The sequence below is a fragment of the Pleurodeles waltl genome, chromosome 11 (assembly GCF_031143425.1).
Source record: "Pleurodeles waltl isolate 20211129_DDA chromosome 11, aPleWal1.hap1.20221129, whole genome shotgun sequence".
NCBI lineage: Eukaryota > Metazoa > Chordata > Amphibia > Caudata > Salamandridae > Pleurodeles > Pleurodeles waltl.
Window position 1 is genome coordinate 918432557 of NC_090450.1, and position 27594 is coordinate 918460150.

The following is a 27594-nucleotide window of genomic DNA, read 5'->3' on the forward strand; positions in this document are numbered from 1 at the left end:
GAGCTAACGTATTGCCATGACACACGACCACTTTTCAACACTTGTAATGTCCAATATAACTGCATAATGGATCTTAGTTGGCTTTGTCCATGTTGTAAGGATGACATCCTATTTTGAATAATGTTGATCTTAGAAGAAATTATGTTATTGAGGGTGTATATGCGGTTGGACAAGGTGTTCATTCCATTATCTACAATGGCTAATGCTGCCTGTAAGTTTTACTAATCTATTTGCCTTAACCGGGCTGTGGCTTCTTGTTGGGAAAGTTTCCAAATTTCATTATAAATTGCATATAAGAAGTGTTTTTTCCGTTGTTTTCTGTGGCCCAATAGAAACTCTAAATCTGTGCCTTCTAATAGGAAATGGAGGTGTCCCTTTACGGCTGCTAAGGAGGACGATTTCAGTCACTGTTGGCATCATTTTTATACGTTATATGTGGTGACGATGTCAGAGTGTTGTGATAGTATGTAACGAGGGTCAAGTCGGCTCATTCTAAAGCCCCCTGTGGAATTTACATAACGTGCATGACAACCATTTCTGTCTGTCACAAACAACACCTCTCATGTACTGAAAGTGTTCTTAAATGTTCCTTTCTTTACCTATCGAGCTGTTATTCAGTGACATTTTTTTTTTTTTTTACAATTATTAAGTTTAGCTAGTGAAGGAATACTGGGCACATTCATTTCCTTAATCTTCGCTCAAGTCTAGACAACTAGTGTGCTGTATAGTTTAGTTTAAAAAATATCATTTGCAACGTAATAAGGCATGCTTCAACCTTCCCTGAATTTGCCAATCTTTTGTTCCCCAAACCAATATTCATAGCCTTCTATCTCCAACTGGGAAACAAATCAGAATAAATCAATCTGGTATCAGTTAACAAAATACTTTGCATTTTCATTGGCGGTAACTTGAAATGATAAGACTCCGCATTTTTGACATCATGCTCAGTATAATATGCAAACTTTTCCATATATGTTTTAGAACTCCCCACTGGCGGGATCAGACAATGTTTCCATTGTGTATAATTATAAACATCTCCCCGGATGCTGGCTTTATGTATAAAACGGTGTCCGTAATGATTGTAACAGAACATATCACCATAATTTGCAGTTGTTTGATAGACATCTTCACTTTCAAATACAGTATAATATTCAAGCTCTGAAAGCATAGAATCAACTGTTTGCATCCCTATCATCAGAAACTACTGCCAGTTTTATTACATCATTCCTTGAAACTTTAAACACATATGGTATTTGAGAGATCTGTCGCCCCAAAGACGTAAAATTATACGTTATTCAAAACAACCCCATCAGGAATCGGTGTGGCTGAAATGTTCATTAGGGACAAGTCTCTTCGGAACTTATGGGAAGACAAATGTGGTTTTAGGACCTCATCCACCAGTTCAACAGCAGAGCTTTCAGGAAGATAATGACCATGTACCAATAAAAAGCAAACAATGACAAAGCCAATCCACAGAAGAAAGGCAAGCACAGTTAACGGGACCCACAGGTAGTTCCTTGGACGAATCAGATAGTTAATTTTAAGGTCTGTGAATAGCTTACGTGCTCTTAAAACAGGTGATGCAGAAAACGTAGAAGAATCTGTGAAAGAATCATTGATGTCAGCAAAATATCCAGAAGCAGTTCGTACAAAGGCTGGAGCCGGTGTTAAAAAAAGAGAACTGGCAGATGTGTCCCTTGGTGGTTTGTAATAAACAACAGTTTGTGTTAAATATGAAGAACATGGTTCAGAAGTATGGATGTTTCTTGTCCAGAAGGGATTACTGGTACTAATGAAAGATAATTTTCCAACCTCCCCAAGCTTGGTGAAGTTTCAGCATTGTTGGCTGAGACCTATAGAGGATTGTTGTTCAAAACTTGTAACAGTACATCCTGGCTGGTAGTGAGAGGAGGATCGGGAACTACCCAGGAATCCTCTAGGTCTGATGTGCAGGACCGACCCCATGGTGTAACTTAACATTGTTGATTGAAACAAAGCAGTTTCCTTTAGAACCAGGCAGTGGTGGAAAGATGACAGTTCTTGTACTGTGTATTCCCAGGACTGGAGCCAGTGCTCGATATAAAGGACCAAATTCTTTTTTTTACATAATTCTTTCCTTGAACCAGCTACCCAATGTTTGGAATACAGACGGTCAGTGTTATTGGTGCATACCTCATTCCCAAGGTGGCACATGTAGATGAGTTTTCATCATGGGACTGCTGTAATTACTGCAAGACAATGACACGTTCATTTATGTCAAAAGATGTCTGCCGCCACCGTGCGAGAGCAATTGAGATCTGGGGCATACATAGGTATGCCGAACAGAACCTCATATGGGGTGTGCCCTCCCAGGGACCTTCAAGGCAGATTATTAAGTGCTCTTTGGACTCCATATTTGTGGTTAAGCCAACTATGATCCATCCCTAGTACGCTTGCTAGTAAGGAATGATTTAAGTTTCTGTTCTTTTGCTCCACAGTACTGTTACTGTTGGGATGAAAGGGAGATGAGAAATGCAGTTGGACCCCCAATGTCTCCAGGGTGTCCCTGAATGCCCTTGAGGCAAAGGCAGGGCCTTGGTCTCAACGAAATGCCGCAACTGCATATGTCCCGATAAAGACATGCTAATCTTTAATAATAGCTTGAACGTCAGCTGAACATTTTAGCCACACCCATAGGAATCTGGAGCAAGAGTCAACAGGGACTAAGATGTATTTGTATGCACCATCATGTGTTAGAGGACAACAGTGGTCTAGGTAAACACATTGTAGTGGTTTGTTGGAAATCAGGAGGGGTGTCTGCACAATGGATTCTTTTATTTGTTGACAGATGTCACAACAAAAGACATACTGCTTGGCCTGTTTATAAAGACCTGGCCATCAATAACGTTTTTACAATAAGGAAATAACCGCCACTCCTGCATGGCCAGAAGCAACACTCTCATGCCCTGTTTTTTTATCAACGCTGGTCTTTGTTCTTGGTTGGGGATCACACAGTCACCCACCCCTGGTATTGTTACAAAGGCAATGTTTTGGGCACTTAGGTGGTATGAACCTTTAGCAGGATACATCTTTGACAAGGGCTTGCTATCAGCTGAAGCTTTCACACTAGCCAGTGTTTCATCATCCAGTCTTGTCCTGAAATGAATAATCGCCGCAACAGAAGCTGTGGCTGCTGCTGACTTGCCTGCCATGTGTACTTCTACACGTTGATGACCCAATGTATGAACTACATGGGCATTAGATAATATTTCTTTTAGATCTGCTACTTTCCCCCACAATAATCTGTGTCTAATGGTGTACCCTTTTAAATCCTTGAACCCCTCTTGGCGCCAGTAATGCAGATATTTATTAAAGGACTGGACACAGTAGTACGAATCGCACATTATTAGTGTTAGCTTTTTCAGGATCCCTATGTTCCAGTGCCAATACAAGATCCTTAAGCTCTGCAATTGTGCAGTCCCCTAGGGTCTGCGTGTAAGTGTTTTGAGGAAGGAATTTTCCATTCTTCATTACACCACTCACAGCTGCACAGGCTGCAGAGTACTATTGTTTGGTGCCTACTGCCACTATTGCTGAGCTATCGGTATAGATTAGCATTTGATACTGATACGGAGGCAGTGTGTATGTTGGTACTGGGTATTCAAACTGGTATTGGAGAAATTCTTAAGTTTTAAATTTTGGGTCGAATACATAGTCTGCATCAGTGGCAGTCAGAGACGTTGCCCACTGTACCCATCGCGGACGTAATGCTTTTGCGTTTGGAAGACTGGCTTTTGTGATAGCCTCAAGGTATGGTATGGGGGTTATGACACTAATGAGTTTCCCCGGATCAGATATCTCTTTTATGACAGCCATCTGAACAGCACTCAAAAAAGTTTCAGTGGGAGCAAAGTGTTGTTCAGCTGTAGAGTACAGGTGTGATTTTATGCTATAGGTAAGGTATCACCTTCTTTGACTGTTACCTAGGTGAATCCGATGACGCCAGCAATTACTCTGATGACCAAGCTTGTTTTGTTTTCACATGTATGTAAATGTTTTACTTCATGCATATGTTGTTGCAGTGCTCGCAGAATGTGTGTGTGTCCGACTGTCCAGTATTTACTTGAAGAGTCGGGACGTATTAAATCATATAATGGTTTCATGTGTTATGCATAGTCTGGGATGTAAGTTATGCCAAAGTTGAAAAAGCTCAATAATGATTGCAGCTTTTAAATGGTGTTTGGTGGTTGTAATTGTATGAATTGTTCTAGAAAGTGGGGAGCCACGCTCTTTCCTTCATCAGATAGCTTGTATCCCAGAAACTGGACACTGAGTAAGGCAATTTTTTTTTTTTATTGAATTTGTAGCTTATTTCAGCAAATCCTGACACAATGAGGTCTACCCGTTTTAACTGTTTCATGAAATAGCCATCTGTAAGGTAGCTATCATCTGCATAGGACAAGGCCTCGGGGTCATTGTTGTGTAGGATGGATGTTACATGTGCTGAGAACAGTCTAGGACTGTTCTCATGCCCTTGTTTAGAAGCTACTAAACGTTCTTTGCAAGCCTAATGTGCTAAATGAGGTTAAATCCCTACTTTCAGGTGCTATATTTTGGCAGAAGAACCCATTAGAAATATCTAGGGGTTTTTGTATTTTTTGTGCACTATATTGTTAATGAATGCTGTGCTGTGTGCATTTTGAATAGCAAATGTTCGTGTATAACTATTTAAGGGTCTATAATCTCAGACTATTCCATATGAATGGTCTGGTTTACCTACAGGAAACAAGGGTTTATTCATTGGTGAGCCACAGGACTCAATTACATCCTGTTACTCCAGTTGTTTTAGTATTTCTCTCACTGGTGCTTTATCCGCGTGCTTTAAGGGATATTAAGGTTGAGGCTGCGGTTGGGATCTAATAGGAAATTTGTGGTAGGGAGAGTCTCAACGTAGTGATACAGCCTAGGGGCTTGTCCCAATGCCCAATCTGAAATGTAAGCTTCCCTTGACTGTGCAGGAACCAGGTGCGAGAAAGATGGAATAATGACATCTTTCCCTAGTGGGAGCTTACAGACAAATTCCGGTGGTCAGTATTTTTCAGCCTGGAGGAGATCATAATTTGTAGTCAGTCTCTCCCAAAATAATAATTTAATTGTACGCTCAATGTCTTCTATTTGTATTTTTATTTTAGAAACCCTGTCTGGGTGGAGATGCGCCTGTCAGGTGTTTCATCTTCTAAAAAAGTCATTAGTTGTTGTTGCATCAAGAAGCTTTTGAAGATTCCGGTGAACTATTGTGACCTTTGCCAGACTTTCTAGCAGTGTCAGTGCCCACTTCATTTTCCTCAGTAGGAGTTCTCAATATGTGTGGCATTTCTAGTCGAAATCACAGCTACCTTTTTCTTTTTAAATTGTGGTTTCTGTTTGGGAGGTTTCTCTTCCTTTTTTATGGAAAGGTCTGAGATACTTTGTGAATCTTTTCTTGGTTTCACATATTAGTTTTGTTGTTCAGAAAGCCCACCTCTCTCACTTTATCTGGCATGTCCTGGAAGGAACAAGATTGGCATGTATCAGTATATTGATATCTATGAGGAGTTTTTAACTATCACTGTTTCTAAGATTGTAGCGTTCCTCAGAGGTTTCAGGGCTTGGAGATTCTCCTCTTTGTTTTGCATTATCTTTATTTTGTTTTTGTTTATCCCAGTGTTTTTTAGAACCCTCTACTTGCTTGGTAGAATCCTTATTGGATTTACCCTGTAATTGTGGTTTACTCAGTGTCGCTCCCAAACTATCCTGACCTACACTTGGATAGGTTTCAGCAATAATTTTTGGCCGGAGCCACTGGCGTACAGCAAGAGCTACTGCTTCCCCCTTTAAGATTACTAAATATTAATGAGGATAATGTGGCAAAATTGCCAATTAACTGCATCCCTAGGCCTAGGGCCGGGCAGCCCCATATTCATCTTGAATTTGTTTCAACACTTCTGGAAGATTCAAAAGCACTGGTGTACCATGTGCGGTAGTATAGAGTGCAGCAAATACTAAACCCCATGTATTAGTTATCCACTGAGGGAACCATCCCAAACACCAAGCACTCTGTGAGAGTTCTAGGTTTATCATGGAGTCCTGAATGGGGAAATACTGCTTTCAAAGCACTTATTTGTTGTGCTAACAAAAACAGAATTTCTTCATGGTGGGTACCTTACTCGTGATTGAATGAAATGCGGCAGTATTAATGTCATCCATTACTATTTGTGGTTGCGCTACAGCAGCCCTCACTTGGGCAGTGTCTAATGTTTGCATTACAAACTGTATTAAGCGTCTATGTACTTGTGCTAAATCGTTATATAGGTGGTGCACTTCTGCTACCGCCAGTGTATTAGCATTAGTGTGTGGTGTATATGTGGCCAGCTGTGGCCATGTAGGACCTTCCTTACTCAAAGGACCTAGTCCAACATTATGTGAAACGTGAGGTAGGTGTTTTTTGGTGTTCTTGATAAGATAAAGGTATTTCTAAATATGCATATGCTCTATATTGTGCAAGTGTGTTAGCAGGAGTGTGTTGAGGAAAGGTGTTCCTATCAACTGCTGTAAAAGTGACGCAAGAGTACAAAATTTCAGTTCTATATGCTGGATTTGGCTCAACTACGAATGTAACTGCTCCTCCCTCCTCTGTAAGGCCATTATTTATTAAATAATTTGTGAGGGGAAGCCTCATATTTGCTGCAATTACAACCCACTGGGGTTCCGCCATATTTCAATATTAGAGTATTGTATGATTCAGAGAGAGGAACAGCAACTGGGGATTTAATCCTTTTAAAGGTTCAAGCTTGAACAACCTACGGCAATAAATAGGTGCTTCCTATCTTAGCTGAGGAGGATATCCCTAATACCATGGACGTCTCAGTATAAGGTAATTAGGGTATCTCTTACCATATAATGAGACATGGATACTTGGGAGAGCAGTAATTCAGTGCCGAACCCCTGCTGGCGGTGCCATATCGTAAAGTGACTCCTGTTAAGGTAACAAGACTGCTGGATTTGGGTGGAAGCACCACCAAGCACAATGGACTGAATCTGATCCTGCGCCATGTGCCAGCTGTTGGCCTAACCTTTCCAGCCAGCTAGCAGCTCATCACCGGAACCCAAAGGTAAAGGTGATTTGTGGCAGCCCCTTTAACAAATTTCTCAAGGAAACCGTGGTGGAACATATCGTACCCCTTTCTCTCAGTCACACGCATCTCATACAGGCAAAGACAAACAGAAGCAGGACTAGGTTCAATAAGTTTTATTGAATCAACTGCATTCTATGTAAAAAAAAAAAAAAGCATGTATTGCAATTATGAGGATGATACAACACAATAAAAACAAAAGAGTGACTAGTAGAGTGAAACATAGGAGAAGTCCCACCATACTGTCACACTAATGGTTCGAGAATCCCTACTGGCACTACTAATACTTTATGCAAGAACATGGCAGTGTAAGCACTAATCTGCCCATCAGGCCCCCTGGAAGGAACCCATCATACCTGTGGTTGTAGGTAAAGAAGAGGTCTGTTGGTCTAATGAGAGTCCTCCCAAATATGGGCAGGGGAGGCGTCAGATCTCAGCAGAAACTGCAAAGTCGACATGAAGCATTCGACGGCAACTGGCTGGAAATCCCCTCTCCGTAAAGGGGGGCAGTGAGGTGTTTTTTGTAATAAAACATCAGATTGTCTGAGAAACAGCCCTGACATGACAACACGTATATTTCTGTGGATAAGGGTTGGGGACTCGATGAACCCTTTGTGCCGGCAATAACTAATAAGCTTATCATAGTCAGCCTTGGAGAAAGCACAGAGTTAATGTTGTGCAAGAAAAGAATAACAAAAATCTGTGCCAAAGGCAACTTATAAAACAATAAAAACAGCTCCACTAAACGAAGCCTTTGCTAAAATAATAAAATGCCATGTATCTAGATGAAAGGGCACAAGCTGCAGGCCTAAGCTCAAAAAGGCTAAAATAATATGCCTGTATAATTAGCTAAAGCAACCTTACGACAGTGCAGGTGATACTAACGTTTTTGAAACAACTGCACCAACAAACATGTTTTAATCGGAAGTTATAACCTGACCATGGAGAAGGTCACTTTATCAGTGGATGTTAGAGTTAAATCCTATGAAGCGAGATGGGCCCATTTGATAGCACTACTGGCCTGCGTACAAGGAATTGTTATGCCCAAGGAATCTTGTGGTGATGCGCCTTATAGCAGAAGATGTACAACTCACTTTTAACCATAGAATAGATCTTAGGTCATGCTTGTTGCCATACCGGTAGACACAGGGTGGCATTGTTTCTGTCCATGGAATACACCTACTCTTCTTCTCTTTTGTTTTAGAAGATTTTGACCGTGGGAAGAAAAGGGAGGGAAAAGTGATGTTTGGCTAAATAGTTGGAGGTGATGGTATGTGTAATTGAAAACAATATATATATATATATACGTATATATATATATATATATATATATATATATTTCACATAAAAAAGTCTCAGACTGCAGGAACTCCACACAGCGGTCCTGGGTGGGCTCCGAGAGGCCCTCATAAATCTTCCAACACTCCTTCAAATAACAGGAGACCCAGGACACCTCCAAGGTGCAAATCAATTTATTTCAGCACACAAATCCAACGCGTTTCGGCAACAGCCTTACTCATGGATACATCATTGTTACAGTGCTCCAAGTTAAAAAAACATATAATACTAGACATAAAAAACAGACAAAATCTCAGATCCCCACCAAAGGACTCAAAATGTGGCGGCCATCTTAAAGTGCATCTATAAGTAAATTTCACAGTAGTTCGTACCATAGTTCTTTGGAAATATGACTCTAATCATTGTTCAAATCCATCAAAATCTTTAAATTAATGAGATATCATACTTCACACAATAAATAGAGTAAAATTCAATTACCAAAATACAAAATGTAAATAGAATAATTCATTACACTATAAAAGTTTGTTAAATATAAATATTTTCAAAATTTAAAATTCAATATATCACTCATAAATCTTGAATAATACTACCTGTGCTTAAATTATTCACATTTCATCCTATACCATCCAAATAGACCTGTACATTTGCACAAAACTTCTGGAGGATCGCATATTGGTATATGGAACCTATGTACCCAAGTGGGTAAACGTACAAATTTTACTACTGTGAAAATCTTATAGAACCCAAAACCTATTTTATAATAAAAATCAATAAAAATCACCCCTACTCCACGTGATCTATCAACCGGCCACCTAAACAAAATATCGATTACCCTAGATGGATGCTCAGCTCCTCACTCGAATTCAGCCCTACAGGTTCCAACGTTTCAAAGTCTATTATATATTTAGACTCTAAAACACGTAACAACCTCTCTCTATCGCCTCCCCTTCTACTCGTCCTTATTTGGTCAATAACTACAAACTTCAACAGATTCTCATTGCCAAAGTGGTGGCTGAAGAAGTGCCTAGCTACTGGATAGTTTTTATCCTGGTTCTTAATAGCTCGTCTATGTTCCAAAATTATTTTCTTTGCATTGTGTATTGTACTGCCCACGTACAATTTTTCACATGGACATATCAGACAATATACGCAATAAGACGTATTGCAATTGTAATTACCTCTAATTACAAAGCTGTCTAACCTTCCTGGAACATTTAGTGTCTTGCAACTATTGCTGGTCTTGCAGGCTTTACACTTCATACAACAGAAGAAACCTTCCATTCTCGTATTCTGCATCCGTCCTATCGATGTTACCTCATTACGACACAGATTGTCCTTGAGAGATCTGTTTCTCCTAAACGTTATTTGGGGATTGTCGCTGATCCAGTTTACCAATACAGGGTCCGTCTGCAAAATGTGCCAACTCTTCATCAGTATTGAGCGTATTTTATACGACTGATTGTTATACATTGTAATGAATCTAATGGACTCACTTCCCTTCTCTTGCCTCTTGTTAGTTCCATACAAGACATCATCTCTATTCAATGTCACCACTTTACGTTTGGCTTGATCGATCACTTTAGCCCCATAGCCTCTATTCCTAAACCTCTCACACATCACTTTACACTCTTGGTGAAAATCAGCTTCCTCACTGCAGTTCCTCCGGGCTCTCAGCAATTCTCCAAACGGAATACTCCGTATTAGAGTCCCCGGATGTGCACTGTGAGCACTTAGCAGACTATTACCGGCCGTTGCCTTCCTGTACAATTTGGACACTAATTTACTGCCCCTCACAGAAATTTCCACATCGAGGAGCTCAATACACTTCGAATCCAAATGCTCCGTAAATCTTAGGTTACACTTGTTAGGGTTCAAATCTCGCACAAATTGCATAGCTGCTTCCTCATTACCCCTCCAAATTACAAAAATATCGTCAATAAAACGACACCACAAAACCACATTGGTATCGAATTGGGTAATCTCTTCTGTCACCTGTTCCTCCCACCAGCCCATAAACAAATTTGCATAGCTGGGGGCAAAACAGGTGCCCATAGCTGTCCCTTGCAGCTGTTTGTACAGATGACCATCAAAGATGAACACATTGTTCTTAAGACAGAACTCGATCATAGTGCACAGCATTTCCGAATGGAAGAAGAAAGACAGTGACCTTGCTCTGAGAAAATGTCTAATAGCTCTCACCCCCAAGCCATGATCTATACTCGTGTAGAGACTAGTCACATCTAAGGTTAACAGTAAGAAGTCATCTTCCCATACGATACCCTCAATGATTTTTAAAAAGTGTGTGGTGTCTCTGACATAAGAGGGTATTGATTCAACAAAGGGACGTAAGAAAAAATCTATATATTTTGATGTGTTTTCCAGGAGCGACTCCATAGCCGAAACTATAGGCCTCCCTGGTGGATTCACCGCATCCTTATGGATTTTGGGGAGAAGGTAAAGAAGTGGAATCTTCGGATGGTCACACTTAAGAAACAGGAATTCATCCCATTCTATCATCCCTTGATCTTTCCAATCAATGAGCATATCAATATATTGCTCATTCATTGATTTAACATCTCCCCAACTCACTTCTTCATAACACAAAGTGTTGCTTAGCTGTTTTATTCCCTCTGACACATATTTGGTGGTATCTTGAATGACTACATTGCCCCCCTTATCGGATTGTCTAATCACAATGGTATGGTCTTCTTTCAACTTCTTCAATTGTTTAGTCATTTCTCGCTCAAAGACCTCAAGGGCATCACAATGAATGGCAGGTAGAAAGGTAGATTTTGGTTTAAAATTACTTGGGCAGTTGCTGTTTAAAGCAATACCAGTTCCCATCAGATTTAGGATAGGATCTTCATGAGGAACCATCCCCTCACATAAATCCATTGCTGTATGTAATACATCAATATCAGAGATACATAGATTACTCACATTTGACTCCACCTCCACTTTCTCACCCTTTTTAACCTTAGTGTGGTACCACTTTTTCAATTTTAAACCAAAATCTACCTTTCTACCTGCCATTCATTGTGATGCCCTTGAGGTCTTTGAGCGAGAAATGACTAAACAATTGAAGAAGTTGAGATATAGTGTGACGAATGTGAGAAATAGCAACCTATCAGGTGAACAGTGGCAAGCCCTCCGGAAGTTGAAAGAAGACCATACCATTGTAATTAGACAATCCGATAATGGGGGCAATGTAGTCATTCAAGATACCACCAAATATGTGTCAGAGGGAATAAAACAGCTAAGCAACACTTTGTGTTATGAAGAAGTGAGTTGGGGAGATGTTAAATCAATGAATGAGCAATATATTGATATGCTCATAGATTGGAAAGATCAAGGGATGATAGAATGGGATGAATTCCTGTTTCTTAAGTGTGACCATCCGAAGATTCCAGTTCTTTACCTTCTCCCCAAAATCCATAAGGATGCGGTGAATCCACCAGGGAGGCCTATAGTTTCGGCTATGGAGTCGCTCCTGGAAAACACATCAAAATATATTGATTTTTTCTTACGTCCCTTTGTTGAATCAATACCCTCTTATGTCAGAGACACCACACACTTTTTAAAAATCATTGAGGGTATCGTATGGGAAGATGACTTCTTACTGTTAACTTTAGATGTGACTAGTCTCTACACGAGTATAGATCATGGCTTGGGGGTGAGAGCTATTAGACATTTTCTCAGAGCAAGGTCACTGTCTTTCTTCTTCCATTCGGAAATGCTGTGCACTATGATCGAGTTCTGTCTTAAGAACAATGTGTTCATCTTTGATGGTCATCTGTACAAACAGCTGCAAGGGACAGCTATGGGCACCTGTTTTGCCCCCAGCTATGCAAATTTGTTTATGGGCTGGTGGGAGGAACAGGTGACAGAAGAGATTACCCAATTCGATACCAATGTGGTTTTGTGGTGTTGTTTTATTGACGATATTTTTGTAATTTGGAGGGGTAATGAGGAAGCAGCTATGCAATTTGTGCGAGATTTGAACACTAACAAGTGTAACCTAAGATTTACGGAGCATTTGGATTCGAAGTGTATTGAGTTCCTCGATGTGGAAATTTCTGTGAGGGGCAGTAAATTAGTGTCCAAATTATACAGGAAGGCAACGGCCGGTAATAGTCTGCTAAGTGCTCACAGTGCACATCCGGGGACTCTAATATGGAGTATTCCGTTTGGAGAATTGCTGAGAGCCCGGAGGAACTGCAGTGAGGAAGCTGATTTTCACCAAGAGTGTAAAGTGATGTGTGAGAGGTTTAGGAATAGAGGCTATGGGGCTAAAGTGATCGATCAAGCCAAACGTAAAGTGGTGACATTGAATAGAGATGATGTCTTGTATGGAACTAACAAGAGGCAAGAGAAGGGAAGTGAGTCCATTAGATTCATTACAATGTATAGCAATCAGTCGTATAAAATACGCTCAATACTGAGGAAGAGTTGGCACATTTTGCAGACGGACCCTGTATTGGTAAACTGGATCAGCGACAATCCCCAAATAACGTTTAGGAGAAACAGATCTCAAGGACAATCTGTGTCGTAATGAGGTAACATCGATAGGACGGATGCAGAATACGAGAATGGAAGGTTTCTTCTGTTGTATGAAGTGTAAAGCCTGCAAGACCAGCAATAGTTGCAAGACACTAAATGTTCCAGGAAGGTTAGACAGCTTTGTAATTAGAGGTAATTACAATTGCAATACGTCTTATTGCGTATATTGTCTGATATGTCCATGTGAAAAATTGTACGTGGGCAGTACAATACATAATGCAAAGAAAATAATTTTGGAACATAGACGAGCTATTAAGAACCAGGATAAAAACTATCCAGTAGCTAGGCACTTCTTCAGCCACCACTTTGGCAATGAGAATCTGTTAAAGTTTGTAGTTATTGACCAAATAAGGACGAGTAGAAGGGGAGGCGATAGAGAGAGGTTGTTACGTGTTTTAGAGTCTAAATATATAATAGACTTTGAAACGTTGGAACCTGTAGGGCTGAATTCGAGTGAGGAGCTGAGCATCCATCTAGGGTAATCGATATTTTGTTTAGGTGGCCGGTTGATAGATCACGTGGAGTAGGGGTGATTCTTTTGATTTTTATTGATTTTTATTATAAAATAGGTTTTGGGTTCTATAAGATTTTCACAGTAGTAAAATTTGTACGTTTACCCACTTGGGTAGATAGGTTTCATATACCAATATGCGATCCTCCAGAAGTTTTGTGCAAATGTACAGGTCTATTTGGATGGTATAGGATGAAATGTGAATAATTTAAGCACAGGTAGTATTATTCAAGATTTATGAGTGATATATTGAATTTTAAATTTTGAAAATATTTATATTTAACAAACTTTTATAGTGTAATGAATTATTCTATTTACATTTTGTATTTTGGTAATTGAATTTTACTCTATTTATTGTGTGAAGTATGATATCTCATTAATTTAAAGATTTTGATGGATTTGAACAATGATTAGAGTCATATTTCCAAAGAACTATGGTACGAACTACTGTGAAATTTACTTATAGATGCACTTTAAGATGGCCGCCACATTTTGAGTCCTTTGGTGGGGATCTGAGATTTTGTCTGTTTTTTATGTCTAGTATTATATGTTTTTTTAACTTGGAGCACTGTAACAATGATGTATCCATGAGTAAGGCTGTTGCCGAAACGCGTTGGATTTGTGTGCTGAAATAAATTGATTTGCACCTTGGAGGTGTCCTGGGTCTCCTGTTATTTGAAGGAGTGTTGGAAGATATATATATATATATATATATATATATATATATATATATAAAGATATATATATATATATATATATATATATATATATATACGGTCAAACCAACGAATACTGTTTGGTCCACCACTTTCATCGGATTTTTTTCTTTATTTGAATGGTTGGCTGGAAGCAAGGTAGTACAGCTGACACAGGATGATTAACATGGTTTCTGAACAGCACACCCTTTAAAAAAAAAAGGAACTGCTTACACTGATAGCCATTTATTCTCCTTCTGTGATACCGTTTTACTTGCAACATTGTTAAAAATGATATGTAGGTCTCAGTGAAATGGAATTATGTGCTTGGAAGAAAGATGTGACTAAAATATTTTGTTAGTTGGAGACCGTAGGCAGATCATTAAATGTTGCCTTTTAGAAGCTGTGATTGAGGAAGCCTGAAATTGCTCTTATGCTGCCAAATGATGTAGATCATTTTTTTTTATAATTCTCAATTGTGCTGTAATCGCCACTTTAGATGTTCTTTGGGACATAACTCATTTATAAAAGCATGGCTTTATTGATCTGAGTGCTTTGTAATGGGGCATTTCTCCGTTTGGCAGTGGGTAAACCAAACTGAATTGTTATTTATGCGTACAAATGATCACCTGCTCTTCTTAACTGTATCATCCATATAGTTTTTGTACTTAATACATAACACGCACACATAGCCAAGCATTTGTTGTTTTTCACACATTCTAATTATGCTTATGTTGGGAGTGCTATTTAACCTATTTCAAAATGAAATCATTTCAGCTGTAAATAATACTGCAGGGCTAGCCCTGTTTATAAGGTTGTGTTGGCCAACCTAGATTTACACTCGTTCTGTCCTTTACACATTTATAGTGGTTTTAGATTTCTGTGACATTTAAGAATGACTTCGTGTAATTCAGTTATACTAGGTGTGCGTAAATTATTGCCTTTATGCAGCCATGCATTTGTGCTGAAAGTGTATCTACAGGTGGGAAAACTGAATAGCCAGCGATGCAAAAGTGAGTGAGTGTGCCACATTTGTTTCCTGATTCACAACCTTATTTGTTTTGTTCCCCGGAATCTGACTAGAATCTAGGAAAAAATAAGAGTATGTTATTTTATACATCTTAATTTGTTAATCACATTAACGATGCCACATCATCTAATCTTTTTGATAATCCAAAATACTTCCAAACACACCTGCATGACAGTAGCATTCTTGTTCATCTCTTCTTCACAACTGGTTTGAAATTTCCTTCTTTAAGAGATATCACTTTAAAATTGACATAAGTCCCTGGATGAGACCACCTACCTTTCAAGCCAGGCCTTGCCTGGCTTCCTTCCTGCCAATCACTTATTCACTTATTGTCTCTACCATTGCTTATTCTATCATGTAGCGACATAATGGAGGTACGACTTTTGAGGTGCAGTCCTTTTTTAAGTGGTCTTTATGTTTTTGACATGTCTTCTTTTTTTAAGAGGCTTTTTTATGGGGAGTTTCAATTTCTGTGCAGAAAAAAACGGAAAAAGGAAAGCATTCCTCTATCTTCCATGCACACCTAAGAGCAATACATCAAGTGCAGTGGGCAGTAATCAGTGGCAGGGACGTCGCTTTGGTAGGGTGGGAGAGTTGTTTGAGGTGACCCCCTCCCCAAATAAATGCATTCTTGGCTTGGCTAGTTGGGTCCAAAGGCCATGAGTTTGGTCTGCTTTATCTCTGCCAGTTATTCTCGTGGTGCGTCAAGAATAAAATACAAAAAAAGTGACCTGTGATGTAAAACAGCAAAGAGAGTTAGGCAGTGCCCAAAGTACTGCTCAAAAGGCAGAGGCCGGTGCTGTTAAATAGCCCCCTGCCGAATACCAATGCTACGTTGGCCTGAGTTCAACTCGGGCCTCTGTAATCTACTGCCAGTCACTCCCTGCCCCTTTAGCTCACTCTTGGAGACACTTGCTTTCTTCCTTGTTAGTCTTTTTTTGACTTCTCTTTCTTATTTTCCGTTTTTGTATTTTCCCCCTCTCTTTCTCTCGAGGAATGTTTGATAAGCACAAGTGAGTGCTGATGGACCCAAAAGGTAACCACTGGCTGACATTAAGTACTGGATACATATGGTGGCAAAATTTCAAATTGTGAATCCAGATAACTTAGTAGCAATAACAGCTTCATTGCTTGTCGAAATTTCGTGATCCTAGGAATTTCGTGATCCTAGGCAGACCTTTTTTTTAGGTTGAGCATAGCAGTGCACAAGCACTGCTTTTCAACCTGCTGTAATATTTTCTGTGGACTTTAACCACGCCCACCTCTTTCATTTGTTCCTAGGCGCCTGTCTTTCAAAAATCCTTTGATGTCATTGGTAGATGCTTTACGTTTCTCCCACCTTTAGGCTGTTTAATTACTGCCTCTGAGACTGACCCTGTTACATGGATTATTGCATGATCAGTCAGATAGCTTTGTGTCCGCGCACTATTTTTCCTTTTGCCTCACTGCTTTGCTCATGGTGGTATGTTGTTTCTTTGTCTTCGTCGGTGTGGGCATCTTGGGGTTTCTTTGCAATGTCTGCGGGGTTCTTTTCTATTTATTTATTTTGTTGTAGTTTTATGTAGCGTTAACTTGACACAAAGATATTTGAGTGCTTTATTTAGATTTTTTGGCAGTTTCATATAGCGCAAACTTGACACAAAGGTATTACAGTGCTTTGCATGAGCACCGGTTACATTACACAAGAACACATTTATTTTTGGTAGCAAGTGGAGATTAAGTGACTTGCCTAGAATTGCAGGATTTTGAGCTGGCGCCCAGACTGTAAACATGTTCCCGAGTTCCAAATTCGTCAGCTACGGCTCTCACACCACATCCTCTCCCCTAGGGTTCTTTGGTGCCTGTTGGGCCAGTCTTGAAATAACAATTTTTTTTTTATAGCGCTTGGTAATACAGGTTCTACCATTTCATAGTGCTGCAAAGCAGGTGCCGTTCTTAAAACATTGCTATAATTCATTTGCAGGTAAACTGCCTCTTTATTGTATACAGTCAGTGTTTTCGGCTGGTATTGCCAATGTAGAGGAATAATTCATTTAAAAGTTTAGTAGAGAAATATATGGCTGCCCCCTTTTCTTTGCTTCTATCTCTTTTGACCCCCTCGTTCTCTGGGTTAAATGCCACAAAGGTGTCTTTGTGGCTTGTTTGCTGATATGAAAGTTTAGGTAAATACACCAGAAAAAGTTTAATCTCTATGGTATCACATCCAGTCTGTAAGAATGGGGCAAAAACGCTCCGAAGTTGGGTGCCTTGTTGCGTCCACTCTCCTGCAGCAACAAGCCTGGGAGGGGTGTTGTGACACCTAGCATACGTCCACTTTTCTTAAAACCAAAACGCATAGTTAAGACGAGCAAGTTACTTACCTTCGGTAACGCTTTTTCTGGTGAATACACTAGCTACCTGTGGATTCCTCACCTAATGAATTATCCCCAATGCGCAGCATTTGACGGCAACTTCTTTCCAGTTCTGCACGTCGGCGAGTATGTAACAACTGCCCGACTCCACACGGCTTGTCTGACGTCATCGTGGCAATAAGAGGTCCCCGCCGGCGTGCTGACGTCAGTTTACACCATTTTTGACGTGCCTTTGAGGCGAACAGGTGAATACCGACATTCCATATTCATTATGATTGTATCTAAGAAAACTTTTATACAAAAGGTAAACAAATAAGAATTGCAAACAATATCAATATATATCTGCGAAAATACATAGTCATAAATATATACAAATACATATATGTACATATATATATATATATCCTCTCATAATTCAGTAACATACAAATATACATATATATATACGCCCAAGGAAATCTCGATATGACCAGACAGACTACGGGGAGGCGGGTGGGACTGTGAGGAATCCACAGGTAGCTAGTGTATCCACCAGAAAAATCATTACCGAAGGTAAGTAACTTGCTCTTCTGATGGATACAACTACCTGTGGATTCCTCACCTAATGAATAGAGTCCCAAATTAGTACCGCCTCAGAGGTTGGTGTCTGACTGATCATACCAAGAAATTCTGCAGCGCAGACCGCGCAAAATGGCCATCCCTCCTCACCTCCGAGTCCAAGCAATAATGCTTTACAAAGGTGTGGAGGGACGCCCAAGTCACAGCCTTACAAATGTCTGCCACCGGAACACCTCTAGCCAGGGCCGACGTGGCCGACTTAGCCCTGGTGGAATGGGCTCATATACCAACAGGAGGAACTTTCTTTGCTAATGAATAACAGATCTTAATACAAAGAACGACCCACCTGGACAGTGTTCGTTTGTGGACAGCCTTCTCCTTCCCCACGTATCTGACAAAGAGTTGGTCGTCCAAGGGGAACTCTCTCGTCCTGTCTATGTAAAAACTCAAGGCCCTCCTTGGGTCCAGTTGATGTAGTCTCTCCTCCTCCTTAGATGGATGTGGAGGAGGATAGAATGACGAGAGTGTGATAGACTGCCCCTAATGAAAAGGAGTCACTACCTTAGGGAGGAAAGCTGCCCTGGTCCTCAGCACCACCTTGTCCGCATGAAAGGTCGTAAAAGGAAGGCGAACACAAAGAGCTTGAAGCTCACTTACACGTCTTGCAGACATGATGGCCGTAAGAAAAACAGTCTTTAAGACTAAAAATCTCAAAGGGCAAGAATGTAGCGGCTCAAAAGGTGAACCCATTAAAAAGGTTAGAACCAGATTTAGATCCCACTGGGGCATAAGAAACGGAGTGGGAGAAAACCTATTGGTAAGCCCCTTCAAAAACCTCAATGCTAAAGGGGATTTGAACAAAAAGGGTTGATCAGGCATGCATAAGAAGGCTGAGATAGCCGAAAGATAGCCTTTGACAGTAGCAGCAGCACAGCCTTGCTGTGCCAAGGACAATGCAAACAACAATATTTCCGACAAATGGGCACTTAAGAGATTAATTTGCCTCGCTCCACACCAAGTAATGAATTTAGCCCATCTGCTCGCATAGACAGATTTGGTGGAGTGTCGCCTGGCCAATAAAATAACGTCCACCACATCCGGTGGGAGAGAAAAAGAACTAAGATTGCCCCGTTCAGTCTCCAGGCATGAAGGGGCAGGCTCTGGAGATGGGGGTGTAGAACCTGCCCCTGTGACTGCGAGAGGAGGTCTGCCCTGTAAGGGAGATGGAGCGGAGGGCACAGTGAGAGTTGGAGAATACCCTTCTTGGCCAATCCGGAGCTATTAAGATGACTTGGGCCCGGACTTGGTGAATCTTCCTCAGAACCCGAGGAATCATGGGTCTGGGGGGAAACGCATAAAGCAACTGGCCGTTCCAGGAAATCTGAAACGCGTCCCCCAACGCTTCCTTCACCGGATACTGGAGGCTGCAGAACGATGGGCAGTGCGCGTTCTCCAGAGTGGTAAATAGGTCCACTTGGGGAAATCCCCACATCTGAAAGATGTAAAGGACCAGATCTGCCGTAAGGAGCCGACTGAGACTGTCCGCACGCACGTTTTGAACCCCGGCCAGATGGTTTGTCATTAAGCAAATCCGATGGTCCCGTGCCCACGACCAAAGCCACAGAGCCTCTCTGCAGAGAAGGTACGACCCTACTCCTCCCTGCTTGTTGATGTACCACATTGCGGTTGTGTTGTCCGTCAGGACTTGAACCGACTGACCGCGAAGGGAAGGGAGGGAAGGCATTGCGAGCCAAACATATCGCCCGCAATTCCAGCAGATTGATATGAAACATCTGCCCCACTGGAGACCAATGACCTTTGATCTCCAGATCCCCCAGATGAGCCCCCCACCCCAGAGTGGAAGCATCCGTTATCAACGTGGCCACTGAAGGTGGTAGTGAAAAAGGCCTTCCTTGAGAAAGGTTGCCGTCCACAGACCACCACCGTAGATCCGCTGCAGTGTCTCTGGAGATCTTTATTGACTCGGCGAGATCCCCTTTGTGCTGAAACCACTGCCTGCGGAGGCACCACTGAAGAGCCCTCATGTGCCAGCGTGCATGAGTGACCAACAGAATGCATGAAGCGAACAGACCGAGCAGATGAAGGACCTCGAGGACTGGAACAACCGCTCCCTCTCGAAACATTGGAATTAACGCCTGAATGTCCTGAATCCGCTGTGGCGGAGGAAAGGCACGATTCAATGTTGTGTCCAGTATTGCCCCTATGAACAGGAGACGTTGAGAGGGCTCAGGTGAGACTTGGGCACGTTTATCGAAAAGCCCAGACTGAACAACAACTGGGTTGTCATCTGCAGTTGATGCATCACGAGCTCCGGAGACTTGGCTTTGATCAACTAATCGTCCAGGTAAGGGAATACTGCTATTCCCTTCCTCCTGAGATTTGCTGCAACCACCGCCATCACCATAGTGAAGACTCAAGGCGCGGAAGTAAGACCAAAAGGAAGGATCGCAAACTGGTAGTGTTGCGACCCCACCACAAACCTGTGTGACTTGAGAATGGGAATATGGAAATAAGCATCCTGCAAGTCGACAGACACCATCCAATCCTCCTTGCTCAACGCCATAAGCACCTGTGCTAGAGTCAACATTTTGAATTTCTCCTGTTTGAGGAACCAATCCTCAGGTCCAGAATAGGTCTCAAACGTCCATCCTTTTTGGGGACCAGAAAATACCTTGAATAAAATCCCTGACCCCTCTCCTGCTCGGGAACCAACTCCACTGCACCTTTTGACAATAGGGATAGAACCTCCTGTTATAACAACAGGAGATCGTCTTCTGAACAAAAGGAAAGACGGGGAGGGAAGGGGGAGGAATCTCCTGAAAGGGAAGGGCTTAGCCTTTCCACACAACATTGATGACCCAGGAGTCTGATGTGATCAACTCCCACATGGGAAGAAAAAGAGACAACCTTGGAAATACATGGGATGCAATGGTTAGAGGACTAGGGTTGCTTCCCCTGTTGCACCCCCGAGGAAGAGGCAGGGTGCTGCTGTTGGGTGGCCCCTCTAGTGCGGACCCTACCCCGCCCCCTAAAAGATCTGTAAGGGAGACTTGAGGGCTGCTGGCCTGTCTGCTGTGATCTTCCTCAAAAGGACGCCCCTCGTCCAAACACCCTAGAACGTCTGAACGACCTAAAAGGTGTCGAAGCAACTTGCAGGCCCAAGGACTTCACTGTTGCCCTACACTTTTTGAAGCGCTCCAACGCAGAGTCAGCCTTAGTGCCAAATAACTTATAGCCATCAAAGGGCAAGTCTAACAGAGTGGCTTGGACATCTGAAGAGAATCCAGATGTACGTAACCAAGCATGACGTCTGGTAGTGATGGATGTTCCCATGGCTCTAGCAACTGAGTCCGTGGTGTCCAGTCCTGATTGTATGACTTGTGTCGCTGCAGCCTGGGCATCCATAAGGAGTCCTTGCAAGTCCTGGGGCATATCAGGCAACGTAGCTTTAGCCGCATCCATAACAGCATGAATGTATCTACCCAGGATACACATGGCATTTGCCTACTTAATTGCCATGCTGCAGGACGAGAAAACCTTCTTTGCAGACTGCTCCATCCTTTTGGACTCCCTGTCGGATGGCACACCAGGGAAGGAGCCAGGAGCAGACCGCGATGAACAAGACGCCTGTACCACCAGACTCTCCGGAGACGGGTGTTTCGAAAGGAACCCAGGGTCCCCTGGAGCTGATCTATATCTTCTGGCCACCGACCTGTTCACCGCTGATGAAGAAACAGGCTTTCTCCATACCTCGACAATGGGATCCGTGAGAGCTTCATTTAAAGGCAGCAATGGATCCGCAACAGCAGTAGCAGGATGTACCACCTCCGTCAGGATATTTGTCTTGACCTGGGCAACAGGAAGCGGGAGATCTAAGAAATCAGCAGCCTTTCTTATCACAGAATGAAACGAGGCTGCCTCCTCAGTAAACTCCCCTGGTGAGGCTAAATCCCATTCCGGGTAAGTATCCAGCCCACTGGCAGTGTCTAACCCCTGAAAGTCACCCAGGGGCTCCACAATCTCCCCTTCCTCAAGGAGTTGTCTCCGGTACTCTCCTTCCTCCAACAATCTCAGAGCCTTCCTTCGGGAGCGCAACTTTGCTGCCAGCCCCGGCGTTGACAAAGAGTTGACGGACGGCGAAGAACGGTGTCAAGTAGGTGTCACCACTCGATCTCCGGACCCATCCGATGCCGGAGATGGATCCATCGGCGCCGTGGACAGCCGATCTCTACCAACCAACGCCATCTGGCTTCGGGACGACTCCATCAGAATAGACACCGGCGTCGAAGGCTGCAAAGCCGGCACCAGACTAGCGTCCCCTGCCGGACAGAATAGCATGAACGGCGTCGGTCTATAAGGAGTCGGAGCACCTAAATTAAATGCCAAGGGACCAGTGGGGCCAGCCGGTGCACCACCTCCCGGCGCCATGTTCTGAAACATGGCATTAAGAAATGCCGCTGGATCCGATCCCAGAATAGGGAAGACAGGATACTCCTGTGGAGCCGGATTCTGGATATCCGGATGCGCCGGAGAAAAGCGAGCACTCCGAGATTCCACCACCTCAAAGACCGACGGCGCCGGAGAAGTCTGCGGAGTTGAAGGCTGAGGAGTCACCATCGGGCAGACCTCCCATGACTTATGGCGCCGAGCAGATGGAGACCTCGAACGGCTTCCTCTGGAACGACGCCGGGAATCGTGGTGGCGCCGCTTCCTATGACTCTTCACCGACTTCTCCGACGAAGATCTATGGTGACGCCTCTTCTCCTTTTTAGCCTTGGCTAAAAACATCTTGGCTTCGCGCTCCTTAAGAGCCTTAGGATTCATTTCCTGGCACAAACCACACTCCTGAACGTCGTGGTCCGAGCTTAAACACCAGAGGCAGTCATTATGCGGGTCAGTAACTGACATACGACCTCTGCATTCTCTGCAAGGCTTGAACCCTGACTTCTTCGGAGCAGACATTTCCGAAAACACAAAGTATCCCTTTCAACAGCAATCGACACAAGAGCTGGAGAAATAACGTTATCGAAGGCACGGAAAAAAGGGAACTGACGTCAGCATGCCGGAGGGGACCTCTTATTGCCACGATGACGTCAGACAGAGCTGCGTGGAGGCGGGCAATTGTGACGTCCTTGCCGACGTGCAGAGCTGGAAAGAAGTTTCCGTCGAATGCTGCGCATTGGTGAGAATTCATTAGGTGAGGAATCCACAGGTAGTTGTATCCATGAGAAATTGTCATTTATAACAACAATAGCTCTAACTCTCACAAATGCGAGACCTATAGCATTGCAAATTCTTGTTTGTTTTTTTTGTCACATGTGAGAACACTTTTAAAACTGGAGTTAAAGATGTGAGCTGTACAAGCACTTTTTGTGTTTGATGTAATAGACTATAATGTTGCTCCATCCGTAAAAAGAATCTAAGTCACTTTTAGGATTTACATAACTACTTACTTGCCTCTTAAGTTTCTGTCTATACAGTGATGTCATCTGATATTCTAAGGGGAGATGCTTCTGCTTGTTAAATAAATACACCTTTTAATTTTGAAGAGACTGTATCATATTTTAACAGTATGTTTGTTGGACTTCCAGAGTCCCCTTTTCTTCCCTGTATCAGTACTCTTCCTAAAGCGATCTTTTCTAGAAGGGACATCATTCTGCACGCTAGATATGAAGAGAGCATGGAGACAACATTTAGATATAACAAAGTATTATATATATATATATATATATATATATATATATATATATATATATATATATATATATATATATATAATTTATTTATTTACCAGAAGGATAGTATAATGCTTATCGTTGTGATACCACAAACACTAAAATCACTTTAGGGTATACGTAGAGCTCACTCAACTAGAGAAAAGGTACCTGCTATTGCAGCCATACTTTAAAATGTGTCAGAGTCAGAAATATGTAGTTGCAACAGCTTGAAGATCGTTGCACTTCTTTATAAAGCACTAATACCTAGATTGTGATACCATGATTGACACACAGAGTATTAGTAATTAGAATTTGTGGAAATTTAATTTGACTTTATAGGTCACTCTCATGGTAGAGAGCTTCAGGATGTATTTAGTTCACATGTGGTACCATGCCCTCTGGGCCAGCTTGGTTAGTCTGTGCACTTCTTTTCTCTGTAGGCAGCCTGAAGTCTCATTGTGCTTGTCAGATCACATGCCTTACATTTTGTTACTTTTAAAACAAAAACAGTTTAAAGTTAGGCGAATTGTTAAATATTATCAGTACTTACTCGGGTTAGTTACATTTGCTTTTTTAAATTCTGTCCCATGCATAGTTTAATTGTAAACAAGTGATTTTCCAAAAAGAAAATCTCTTGAAAAATAAGTGTTTAAGGACCCAGCATTAAGGCAGAGATATTCATGAATTCATCCTAGATTGGTTTGATAGAAAACCAGGATAAGTAACTTTAACTGTTAAGTTACCATCTCTTTCCCGCAGAAGAAAACATTTTTGCTAAATGTTTTAAAGTTGAGCCATATACAGTAAAACAGAAATATTGAAGACTATTAAAATATTAAAGTAAATTAAAATGGAGCTATTTGACTCGTTAATAAGACAGATTTTGTGTTTCCTTACATATACGCATTCAATGTTTTACTCCAGAAATATTGGTTCCCTGACACGTTGGGTTAAAGAAGCATCACATTCATTTATGAATAGTGTGACAGGATCCATTTAACTTCTCTTTTTTGTGTTTCAGTGGAAAACTGGTATCCCCAAAATGGAAGAATTTCAAAGGCTTAAAACTTCAGTGGCGAGACAAGATCCGGTTGAATAATGCTATCTGGAGGGCTTGGTATATGCAATGTAAGTATTTCTGGAATTTCACTGTACTCCTACATGTATTGCTACATGCTACAGTTTCTTCTGAGAGGTGTGGTTATGAATGCTAATTATGATATAAGTAAAATCATATTTTGTGTTTTAAAACACTAGACATTTGAAAGTATGTTTGTTCTTTTACATAAGAGTTAACTTTGTAGGTCTTAATATTCACCACGAACTGGCTTCTGAGGTTTGTAGTTCACATATTCTTCAGCATGGAAACTTCATTACTCAGGTATCGAGTATCCCAACTCATAATATAGATCCCATAAAATAGAAAAGGTAGTGCCAAAAATCAGTACTTTAACATTGTCTAAACATTTGTTGCTTTAAATAATTGCAAATAAAGATAAAAAGAAAACTAAATCACCCACAAGGTTTAAGTAGGGATTGTTAATTCTCAGCTTTGAATCGAAAATGCCAGTGCAGCCTCCTATTTAATGCTGATTTGATACTGTAATTTAAAGCAGCAAGGTGCCCCAGAATGCATTGTGGTGACTGTTACCTACAGTTAATGTTTTTATTTCAAAATCTAGGTTTTTGGTCCTACTTGTTTTCAATTAAATAATGCAGTGTGTTCCTTCACTCAATTTTATTCTTGCTCTTTGTATATATAAAATAATTTTCCCAAAGTGTTTTAAAAGATCTATTTATTGAGGTTTTCCGAGTGAATACTATCATACCTTCAGCATTCACATTGTCAAATAATGGACATATTGTCAAAAAGTGAACAGATCTCTGTACCTACTGGAAAATCATTAAAAAAATAAAAAATAAACTCTGCAAACGTCATGCACACTTTTCAACTAAAATGTAAAGGCAACAAGATTGATATTTTATAAAGTTATATCCCCACTTCATCCACAAACTGTGTACTGCTTCATTATTTGTTCATCCGCCCAAGGTGTCTTCTCTCCACTGAGCGGCATTAATAAAGCAAGAAACGAGATAGATAGCAGTTCACCTTCAGATCTGCTTGTTCAAAAGAGCTGTCCTTTAAATGGGGCCCAAGTATTCAAATATATGGCAAAATAATTATAAATAGCCTGAGTTATTTTCTACATCAACATGGTGTGCCATATATACTCTTGTAGAAATTGTGCTTCCTGTATGGTATTTAGATGGTTATCCTCATTGCCACTATGAAATGAGAACAGTACATTCCATGTGCCATTCTAAACACATCTGGCCTTGTTTTCTAAGAGTACAACACCCATCATTTTTGTATCCACACTCCTTTGATAATCCTGTTCTGATTGGCACTACAAACAGTAGAGGTATGGCTTGCTTGCTTGACTTCTCATCCTCAGAAATAGAGTCTCATCAACAGTATGTTAAGTTTTGTGACTACTCCAAAGCACAAACCTCACAGCAGTGCAAGCCTTCTGAGTCACACCTAACTCCCCAACAGATTGAAGGCTCCTTTTGGGGGCGGAGATGGGTCCCGGGGAACACAATCACCAATGGCAGTAGCAAGCTCCCCATCCTTTGCTGACTCTGTTTTTTACCTCAGAACCTCTCTGTCTCGTCTTAATAATTTCAACCTGGAGGGTAGAGATGGCGTTTCACACCTTTCCACTAATTGAGAGACTGTCCCAAAGGATCGCTGTGTCATCAGGCTAATTGTCAAGGGCTCTCTCTTTTCTCACGTACTGCCCCACTTTCAGCAGGACGTGCTCTATGGCATATCTCCCCATTTTAAGCTGGATTGCAGCCCAGTGGTTGACATTAATTTTAAGGAATCCACTATTATCTTTTTGCTTTCCTGAGTGCAATGCCCTAAGTGCAGACGTGGGTCCCATATTAACTGTACCATAGAAATCAAACTTCACCGTACTGGTGAGACCCAAATAGGACAAAACCAGTTTGGCGTTGCCTATGTTCCTGTTCAGAGGGGGCCTTGCCTGGCAGATTTGGCAGTTTTTCCTGTTGGAGCAGGACCAAGACTGATTTGCTATATGACTACTTCCTGTCTGATGAAAAGGGAAAAACCACGGCACATCGTAGATTTGTTGATAAGTGCGTTTATTCTTTTGTGCAAGAACAGAAAAGACATTCCCTAGCCCAATGAGATAAATGGGCGTGATGTCAGTAGGCCAACATACTTCTCAAATTCAGGAAAAACAACAGCCGACACGTGTTTTGTCACAAATGACATTTTAAAGGCTGTGAACATAATGGCATACAGATGGAAAGCATCAATCATATGTACTGCAAATATTGCAAGTAAAATCAACTAATGTGATGTCTGTTATGAACCTCAGTGAAAAAGTGGAAGTAAGAAACAGAGGCCCGATGCCACAAGTTGGTGAAGTGCCAAAAATGTACCAAATCGTATGACTTATTGGTGAGTTTGAGCAACATTCTGTTGACCAATGCAAACAAATTATTGGCACCGATGTGCCAGTACCCGCATGCAGGGAATGTGGTGATAGAGACAGACCTGTGCTCGGTAGGTGCTCAAGTTAAATATATAAGTGCCAATAGTGATACATGCCGCATGTTGAGATATCAAAGGAATCCGGTTCCAAATCATGTAAAGATAAATAACGTTG

The 27594-nt window shown here is 41.5% G+C and overlaps 1 protein-coding gene across 2 annotated transcripts in view; it reads left to right on the forward strand.

Moving 5' to 3' along the window:
- MLXIP (MLX interacting protein) overlaps positions 1-27594 on the forward strand; it is a 966103-nt gene that overhangs the window by 300922 nt on the left and 637587 nt on the right. For both annotated transcript variants that reach the window (XM_069214925.1, XM_069214926.1), the window contains exon 2: positions 24915-25021. In XM_069214925.1, coding sequence (XP_069071026.1) covers positions 24915-25021 — 107 coding nt within the window. The remainder of the gene's footprint in view (positions 1-24914; positions 25022-27594) is intronic.